The sequence below is a fragment of the Triticum urartu genome, chromosome 4, assembly GCF_003073215.2.
Source record: "Triticum urartu cultivar G1812 chromosome 4, Tu2.1, whole genome shotgun sequence".
NCBI classification, from domain to species: Eukaryota; Viridiplantae; Streptophyta; class Magnoliopsida; order Poales; family Poaceae; genus Triticum; species Triticum urartu.
Window position 1 is genome coordinate 482,551,332 of NC_053025.1, and position 9,768 is coordinate 482,561,099.

Genomic DNA, 9,768 nt, shown 5'->3' on the forward strand with positions numbered 1-9,768 from the left:
TTGCCATGCCCTCCCAGCGAACGTTAGCCAGCTATCATAGCCCTAAAACAATGCATGTACAATAAACTAATAAAAATACAATCTCGTGTATATTCTCACCCACACGAAATACTCCCTTCGTTTTTTCTAAATATACTACGCTTTGGTTGTTTAATTAGGAACAGAGGAAATACTAATGGTGGTATGATGAATATCAAAATTGCTTCTCCCATACGTTTGTCAAGAGTAAATTGTATCAGCCCTCGATGCAACACTTTGCTCAAAATAGAAATATGTCGAGGTGCATATCCCCACATGCCAAAGCGTCGACCAAACGAGTCCATGGATAACTGAACTGCATCCTCCCAATCTAGCAGTCGCATCTCCCCATCGGTATCGTAGTAGCATCGTTTTGAAAGTCCTGTGCTCGCGCGTCCATGTTGCGTGTACCTCTCTTGTCCACGTGGTTCAGTTGCAATATGCCCTGTACACATGGGACATTGATCTCTCTCTAAATAAAATTCGGAGTTTGTTCAACTGGACATTCGCCCGGTATCTTCTTCTCCGCTGTCAGAGGCAAATATCGTGATGTTTAAGGGCATCTCCAGCCGTTGGTCTTCCAGGGGGCGCCTAAAATCGCTGCTTGGAGGTGAGCCGGCGCAAAAATTGGGCCTGGGGCAAGTTGGTCCGCAGCCGCCGGCCCCAGGGCCGCCCCCAGGCACGTTTTAAAATAAAAAAAATTGGCTTAAACACGATAAAATTCGGCCAAACACGATAAATTTCGGCCAAACACGATAAATTTCGGCATATTTCGATGAAGTTCGCGGATTTTCATTACATAGCATATATACATAAACTAATCGAAAAGAAAAACTGGCTGAAGTCGCCGCCGTCGCCGCCATCGTCGTCGTCGGCCTTCTCCTCCTTAACGCGGGCGCCCCTGCTGGACCCCTGCCCGGCGTCGCCATGGCGGACTGGTGGCGGCGCATCGTCGTCGTCGTCGTCGCTGTCGCAGATGACAACGACTCCGCCTTCGTCGCGGCCGCGTCGACGCTCCGCGAAGTGAAGCAGGGCGGCGCACTGGCGCTTCTTCGCCTTCTCCAGGCGCTCCTTCTCCATCGCTATGGAGTCCCTGCGCGCCCATTTCAGGGCCGCGTCGTCGTCGCCGAGCTCCGTCGTCACCGGCGCGGCCGGCTCCTTCACCGGCGCGAGCCCCGACTCCGTTTTTGGCTTGACGAAGCGCGGAGGAGGAACCGACGAGTAGGCGCGCCGGCCGCCCTTGTTGATGACGATGCCGGCGCTGCGAGTGCGCCGGCCGAGCGGCGTCTCCGCCGCGGGCTCGGCCTTGACGCCGAGCAGGGCCGGAGTGTCGGAGGAGTGCGATGAAGATCGGGAGGAGGAAGAAGAGGAGGAGGACCCGAACCTCCTTGGCGCCCATGGCGACGGGCTCCAGGGAAGCGTTCCGCCATGGCGACGGGCTCGGGAGAGGTAGAGAGATAGAGGGAGGGGCTGGGCAGCGGCGCTCGGGAGAGGTAGGGAGAGGGAGGAGCTGGGCGGCGGCGGGGGGCGGGGCTGGTGTGGGCACAGGCGAGTGCAGGCCGCCGGCTATATAGCCGCGCCGCACCCGTGTGTACGCGTGCGAGGGAGGGGAGGCGTCGGTGCGCCGTCCCGTGACGCGCCGCCCGTGAGGAATCAATGGCAAGGCTGACCAGCGGCAGCCTTGGCATTGATTCCCCGCGGGAACCGAGACCGTTGGGGGAAGACAAGGCGCCGTGACGCGGCGGGCCCGCGACTGTTTCGCGTCAAAACAGTTCGCCCCGGCGCCTCCGGGCGCCCCAGCGCGCCGGGTTCGGCCTGACTCCGCCGGCGCTGTTTTCGGCCTAGGCCAGCGAAAATCAGGCTCCTGAGGACGCAACTGGGCTTTTTTTTTATGCCGGCACGAAAAAATCGTTTAAGAAGGCTTTCTTGAAGGCGCGGCTGAAGATGCCCTACGCTTTGGAGACGCCTCCCGCTTCCAGCGGTTGAAGTCATCCTTGTTGTCATGGGATGGCAATGGCAGCGATGCAGAGGTCACCCTCGTGTGGAAAGTTTGAAGCGGACTATCACAGACAGCGAGAAAACTTGGCCATGGCTCCACGCGTCCCGCTGCTATGATTGCCCGGCGCCGAAGGAATCCGCCACCGAACTGCTCTGCCACGACGTACGGTACTCACGAGTCACACCGGCCGGTTTTGATGCTGCCGAGAGGAGAACACAGCAGATGCCCCAAGCCCAAGTCGTCCATAGTGGTCGTCGACTCGCGCTGCTTGTTGAACGGATGAGGGTTCACGCGGCGAGTTTTTATCGGATGATTGGGTAACATGGCAAAGAAGGTAGATATGGAAAACAAATATCGGTCTCAGCCACGTACCAGCCTAATACCGACGTGCGTCCTTGGCCCATTCCAAACCCGCAGAGGTCGTCGACATACATCCGGCAAGGACAAAAAGGACGCGAAGGAGGCGTCGGAACCCCATCCATCTCAAAGGCGAGAGCGGCCGGCGGGAGGAGGCCGATAAAAAGAATCAAATACAAATACGCCCATTATATGCAGAGATAGCGTAGGCACCAGGCGCATAGTTGTTGTCCCGTATCCAGCGCGCGCGCGCGCACAAATTCCGGTTGCTACCATCTCCGATAAATTATTCCGCCGTCTCCGAGAGCGAGGAGAGGGGCTCGCAAAAGGTGCGCCTCCCTGGCGCCCTCCCCACGAGCCGTCTCTCCCATAATTGTTTGATTTCCCTTCGGGATACGGCCTCCAGCCCCGCCGTTCCCCCGCGCCGCGCCGCCAGATCCCCCCCGCCCCGCGAAACCGTCGTCCGGGAAAGGTGGTGATCTTGGCAAGATCGGCCGATGCAGCCCGCCAAATGGAAGGCCGTGGAGGGCGGCGGGATCGGCGCCGACCAGCGCCGCCGGTGCGTGGCGGCGTCGCTGTCCATGCTGATCGCCGCCACGCTCGCCTTCCTCGCCTACGTCGCCTTCTTCCCGGACGACGGCGCCGGCGGGGTCTACCGCTGGTGGAGCTGCCAGGATTGCTCCGGCGCCCTGGGCGACTTCCCGGGCGATGACGCCGCGGCGGCCGACGGGCCCGCCGCCGCCGCCGCCGGCGGCGGTCGCGCACCCACCACGCTGTCGCACATCGTGTTCGGCATCGGCGCCTCGGCGCGCACGTGGGACCAGCGCCGCGGCTACGCGGAGCTCTGGTGGCGGCCCGAGGCGATGCGCGGCCACGTCTGGCTGGACGAGCAGCCCGCGGGCGCGTGGCCGGCGGCGACGTGCCCGCCGTACCGCGTCTCGGCGGACGCGTCCCGGTTCGGGAACCGGGCGTCGGCGTCGCGGATGGCGAGGATCGTGGCGGACTCGTTCCTGGCCGTCTCCGCGGAGCTGGCGAACGGCACCGGCGCGGACGAGGCGCCGCGGTGGTTCGTGATGGGCGACGACGACACGGTGTTCTTCCCGGACAACCTGGTGGCCGTGCTGCGCAAGTACGACCACGAGGAGATGTACTACGTGGGGGCGCCGTCGGAGAGCGTGGAGCAGAACGTGATGCACTCGTACGGCATGGCGTTCGGCGGGGGCGGGTTCGCGGTGAGCTACCCGGCCGCCGCGGAGCTCGCCAAGGCCATCGACGGCTGCCTGGACCGCTACTCGCAGTTCTACGGCAGCGATCAGCGCGTGCAGGCGTGCCTCAGCGAGCTCGGCGTCCCGCTCACCCGCGAGCCCGGGTTCCACCAGGTGAGCATCCCCCACGCACGCTGCCAAAGTTCGTTACTTTTTTATACTATACTAAAATAAAATAATCGTCATGCTCGTTGCTGCTATGTTTGAATCAAAACCCTTTTAAAATCACGTTTTGGAAAAAAAAACCGTCTCCAAAACCTGAATTTCCTTTTGTTCCTATATAAGCAATCCAAAGATGTTTCTGAAAACAGCTTGGCAACAAAAACCGCCAATTCTGCAACTTGGGCTGCCTATTCCAAATTTTAGCTCGGGGCCTTTTCCACTACTAGGTTTTTCTGCATAGGCCGCTGGAATCAAACCTTTTTGACCAACTTTTTCACCGTGTCTTGCCTATGCCAAAACAAACAAAACATGAGAGCAGAAGATCTCCTATCTTTTGGTAGAATCTTTCCGTTTAATCAAGGGCAAGCACAAAAGCACCCACCAGCTGCCCCAAAGACGAACGCTTGCTCGACGGCCCTTTCATGGAAATCAATGGAAGCGACTGTGTTGGAAGGCACGGACAATTGGAAGGTACAATTCCAGCGTGGAGGCGCGGGGGCCGGGCAGAGCTGGTCCATGGAGCGACAGCGCTCTGCCCCACACCATGTGGCGCGGGCATCTTAGCAGGACAAGTGTTCACAGGCGACTTGAGGAGGACTCGAGCTGCTAGTAGCTAGCGAACCACCACCCCAACCAATTTCGAAACGACAGCCCCCGTCGCTTTTCCTTTGCCGGGCACCACACGCCGCACCACCTTTTCATACTCGCTCGCATGTGCCACACGGCGGGCGGGCGCTGTAAAAAATGTGGCTGAAAGATGCAAATGATGATGAGTAGAGGGGCACGAAAAGGTCATACCGCCACCTGTTTGTTGGTTGAGCTGGGGCCAAACATGTTTTGGCGCCCGTGCCTGGCTGCCTTGCATGTGGTGGTGTCCTCCCAGGGTACGTGGATGGCTTCGGGCTCCGCTGCCGAAAATATCGGAGGCCGGAGGCGGAGGGGACCCTCGTTCTCGCCGCGGGTTTTGGGTTGCACGCACGCCGCAACGGCGGTGGTGGCGAGCGGAAAGCTTTGCCGCACCACCACCGTTTCTGGGCCCAAAGTCGTTGACGCGCGCGCTCGCGGCAGGGTGGTGGCCCAAGGCTGTCGCCTTCCGAATCCCTGGCGCGCACCCCGCCGATGCGGTGCGACCCCTCCGAGCCAGGCGCTGTGGCAGTGTCACGAATGCACCAGCAGACACGGCCTCTGATCCGCTGAGCAAACTTGTGGCGGAGCTGGCTGTTTCTGCCGTGCTTGACGTGACATGGGGTCGGCACGGACGATTAACTGCGAGAGAGTACCTTCAGTTTTTCACTTTCTGAACCGGTGAACCCTGTGCGGTCGCTGACACATGTGCGCTCCCAGATCTACCGGTCGATCCTGCTTTTGTCGCGTGTCGCAGTCCGGCTCGCCTTTTGTCTCCCACCTTTCTCACCGCCTCTCCGTGGAGCACCACCTGGCCATGCCCACGGGAATCTATGGCCGCCCGTTTCAAATTTCCAATACTCATCTCATGATGATTAAAGAAAATTACTGTATGAGCACTCAGCAAGATATCATTGTTTAACGCGGGAGCTCCTATACGCCGCTTATTGCGGCAAATGGAGGGCGCGCCGCACAGGGCCGGCCCACTACAATCGAGTTAAGCTGAACGCAAAACTACAGCGCTGGAAGTACTCGAACACACGACCTCGCGACTCAAATCTCTTGCAGCTAGCCACTTGAGCTGAGCCGCCAGATGTCCCAATGGTTAGCACGAAACGATAAGAACACACAACAGAGGAACGTATTTAAAAGGCAAACCTTTTTTAAAGTTAAAGCACATTCTTGAAAACGTGATTTTTTTTCAAAATTCCAGAACATTTTTTGAAAATTTTAAATGCGAACATTTTTGTATTGTAGCGCCTGGGACTGTAGCTGCCCTTTTTTAGTTCCAAACAATTTTTCAAATTTGTGAAAAATTTCTGAATTTATGAAAAAAACGAAACAGGAATTTTTTTTGAACTTCTGAACAAATTTTGAATATCAAGAACATTTTCTGAATTTTTGAACAAAATATGAAAACGGGATCATTTTTCATAAAAGCACGAACATTTTTATAAATTGTGAACCAAAATTGAAAACAAGAACATTTTCCCAACTTCTGAACAAATTTTTTATAGAAGAACATTTTTTAAATTCTCGAACAATTTTAGAATTTCTGAACAAAATTTTTAAACGGGAACATTTTTCGTAAAAGCATGAACATTTTTTAATTTCTGAACCAAAATTGAAAACAGGAACATTTTTCAAACTTCTGCACAATTTTTGAAAAAGCACAATCATTTTTTGAAAAAGCGAACATTTTTCGATTTTCTGAACAAAATATGAAAGGGAAAACATTTTTTGAAATATTAAACAATTTATGATAAATGCAAACATTTTTTGAAATTTACGAACATTTTTTGAAAAGCACAGACTTTTTTAAAAAAGGAAAAAAGGAAAAAAAGAAAAAAGGAGAGGAAGAAAAAAAAGAAACATGAAAAAAGAAAAAAGAAAAGAACGAAAAGAAACAGAAAAAGAAGAAATAAAAAGGAAAATAGAAAACCAGCTTAAGGAACCTTCTAGAAGGTTTCCAAAACTGATAAAAACCGGCTGGGAAACTTTTAGAAAGTTCCCAAAACCGAAACTGTCTATAGTGGGAGATGGGCCGGCCCAAATTATCGCTCCCCTATGCGTTCGCTCGACATTTTGACGCAGCGAGCGTCCAATAGGAATTTCCGTTCAAAGCGACGCTTTTGTGCAGGTGGACATCCGGGGCGACGCGTACGGGATGCTGGCGGCCCACCCGGTGGCGCCGCTGGTGTCGCTCCACCACCTGGACCACATCGAGCCCATCAGCCCTGCCGGCCACACCCCGCTGGCCGCGGTCCGGCCGCTGGTGAGGGCGGCCCGGTTCGACTCGGCCCGGCTGCTGCAGCAGGCCTTCGGCTACCAGCACGGCCCGGGCTACACCTGGTCCGTCTCCGTCGCGTGGGGCTACACGGTGCAGCTCTACCCGTGGGCCGTGGCGCCGCACGAGCTGGAGGTGCCGCTCCAGACGTTCAAGACCTGGCGGAGCTGGGCCAACGGGCCCTTCGTGTTCAACACCCGGCCGTTGGTGAGCACCGACACCCCGTGCTACCGGCCGGCCATGTTCTTCCTCAGCCGCGTCCGGAACGAGACCAGCCGGGGCACCGTGAGCGAGTACTCGAGGCACGCCGCCAAGTCGGAGAAGGAGTGCGACCAGGCCAGCTTCCGCGCCGCGTCCACGGTTCACACCGTCAAGGTGTTCGCTCCCAAGATGAACCACAACGAGTGGAAACGGGTAACAACTCCTATCTAGCTCATTATTTTCATGGCTTTTTTTCAGGTACATGCGCATCTCCGTGTTGATTTACGGATCGTTTTGTAATGTGTTTCAGGCGCCACGGCGGCATTGCTGCAAAACAACGAGGACGAGGTGGGGCACGGTGCTGGAGGTGCGGATACGGTATTGCAGCCGAGGAGAGCTCACCACGCCCTAGCTCTATGTATTCTTCTCGCCACTACATCACCACGGCCTACAGGGCGGAGAGTAGGATGTTGATATTGGTAGCGAAGAGATAATAAGGGGATGGCAAAGGTGAATAATCCCCTCCATGCTCGGAGGGACACGGAAACTTTTTGTTCCCAAACCAGCAGTACTTGGTAACACGTAGACTATACTTCCCTGCTGGTGCTGGGCAATATCGTCCTCAGTGTGTCCAGATGGCTATATGAGTTATGCGACAGACAGACAGACACACGGACACGTATACATACCAAGGAGTGCAGGCGGTAGCAATGTATAGGATCTGGCTACTTCCCACGTGCTGTGTTGCCTCTTTCTTGGTTCTCTGGTACCGATGTGATTCTACCGTGGGAAAATGGCTGTTTCGGAAACGAAATGGAATATAGGTTGAAAGAAAGCAGAATAGGGACGTGTATTTTTCTGGAGAGCAGCGTTTTGGTGCTTGTGCTCCATGGTGCTGGACGCTGATAATGCCCACACATGTGGCAAGGGGACCCTGAGACCGAATGAGTCGATCGAATACGATCCCCACCCCCGCGCTCCTGAACCCTTGCTAACGAAACGTCTCTTGCACGAACAAAATAAATGGGTGCCCTAGATTTGAACAAACAAAAAAAGAACAAGATAGCCAGCCCTAAAAAATGAACAAAGTAGCCATTGCGTACAAAACAGAACGGGGATTTGCCATGTGTTGAGATAAAAAATGCCAACGTATAAAAAAATAGAAGGTGAAAAGAATACCAAAAATGAATTTTTGGTCACCTGACTAAAATATACCCATTACAAAATATTGCCATAATTTTGTACAACAGATGAATTTTCTCAAAAATATTGCCAATCGATTAGAACAATTATTTTTTTTGTAATTTGGCATGATGTTTTTTTAACAACGCCAAGTTAAACAACATTTTGATTTCTAAAAATTTAAAAACATGGAAAAATAAATTGCATTCCCTCCGTTTCTAAATATATGTCTTTTTAGTGATTTCAATATGGACTACATACGGATATATATAGATGTACATTAAAGTGTAGATTCACTGATTTTGCTCTATATGTAGTCCATATTGAAATCTCTAAAAAGACTTATATTTAGGAACGGGTTGGAGTAAAACAACTTTGTAATGATGATGACATGACAATTTTTTCAAAATTTTCTACGGAGAAGAGTTTTGTTATGAAATTGCCATGGCAAAAATAATGCAAAGGAAAAATGGACAATACAAACAAAAATTATGAAAAAGAAATGTCATCGCAAGATGCATGTTAAATGAAAACAATACAAAACAAAAATGACATGGCAGATGCATATTAAAATATTTGCCATGGTTTTCTAATTTTAAAAGCCATCTTTTTTTATGTAAGAAATTGACATGTATGTGAAATAACACAAAAGATGGCCAAACAAGTGCCATGGCAAAATGCATATTGGAGTTGCCGTTATCTGAAAAGCAAAATTCCCATGTTATATAAAGTAAAATTTCCCTGATCCATGGTTTAAAAAGATAGGAAATTGCCATGGCAAAAGAATTGAACAGATTGCCATGAAGTGTATTCATATATCAGTGGGACCGGATGAATCCACTCGGTGAGACCGATTCACGATGACCTAAGCAAATTCCTCGTTTCGGTAGTTCCGGTCGGTTCATCTCGATAATTCCAAAGTGAAGATGACTAGGTATAGAAAAAATGGTCACTACACTTCGGTGGGACCGAATGTCATCTCGGTCATACTGAGTTTCTAGGGTTTGGCTTATGGCTCTGTCTTGGCTAACTCGGTGGGTCCAGATGAGAGTGTTTTGGCGGGACCGAGTATGACTTAGGGTTTTGGAGAGATGGAAAATGAGAATGTGGTTGAGGGTTTTGGGAGAAATATCTTCAAGCACTTGAGCAACCGAGTCAGGAGCAAAAACCTCACCCCCTTTTAATAGTATTGGTTTTCCAATGGACTCAACGCGATATTTGATCACTTAACTAAAAATAAAGAGTCTTGAAGCTTTTGCCAATGGGTTTCCTTAGCATTTCGAGGGATCCACAATCACATGTCCTTGCCATGCCAATAGTGAACTTTTCCTGAAATATAGTAGATGAAAGTGTCAGTCCAACAATATGTATGTTGACATGAATTACCAAAACTACCAAGGAAGCAAAAGTGCTTTCAGGCTGCCCAACCCATCACGAGGCTAAACGCCCAGAGTTTGGAAAACCTGACCAACCACAGCCGCGACTCCGGCAAGGACAGAGCACCCCGACCTATCACAGCCGATGTCGTCCCAATCGGTGTGCGCACATTCGGGACAAGCCTTGGCGCCTCAGTCGGTGAGGGAGGCCGCGGCAGGCACCGATATGTCCGCTTCGATGGCGTCGGCAGTCGCAGATGTGGCCATGGGAAAGTGGTGGTGTTGGGGTTACCTAGA

General features: G+C 52.4%; 1 protein-coding gene across 1 annotated transcript; it reads left to right on the forward strand.

The window, feature by feature from the left end:
• The first annotated feature begins 2,492 nt into the window (after positions 1-2,492).
• On the forward strand, positions 2,493-7,754 carry LOC125552162. Its single transcript, XM_048715639.1, has 3 exons — positions 2,493-3,753; positions 6,566-7,126; positions 7,224-7,754. Exons 1-3 carry the CDS (start codon positions 2,872-2,874, stop codon positions 7,323-7,325), a joined length of 1,545 nt encoding a protein of 514 aa, XP_048571596.1. The 5' UTR covers positions 2,493-2,871; the 3' UTR covers positions 7,326-7,754.
• The last annotated feature ends 2,014 nt before the right edge of the window (positions 7,755-9,768 follow it).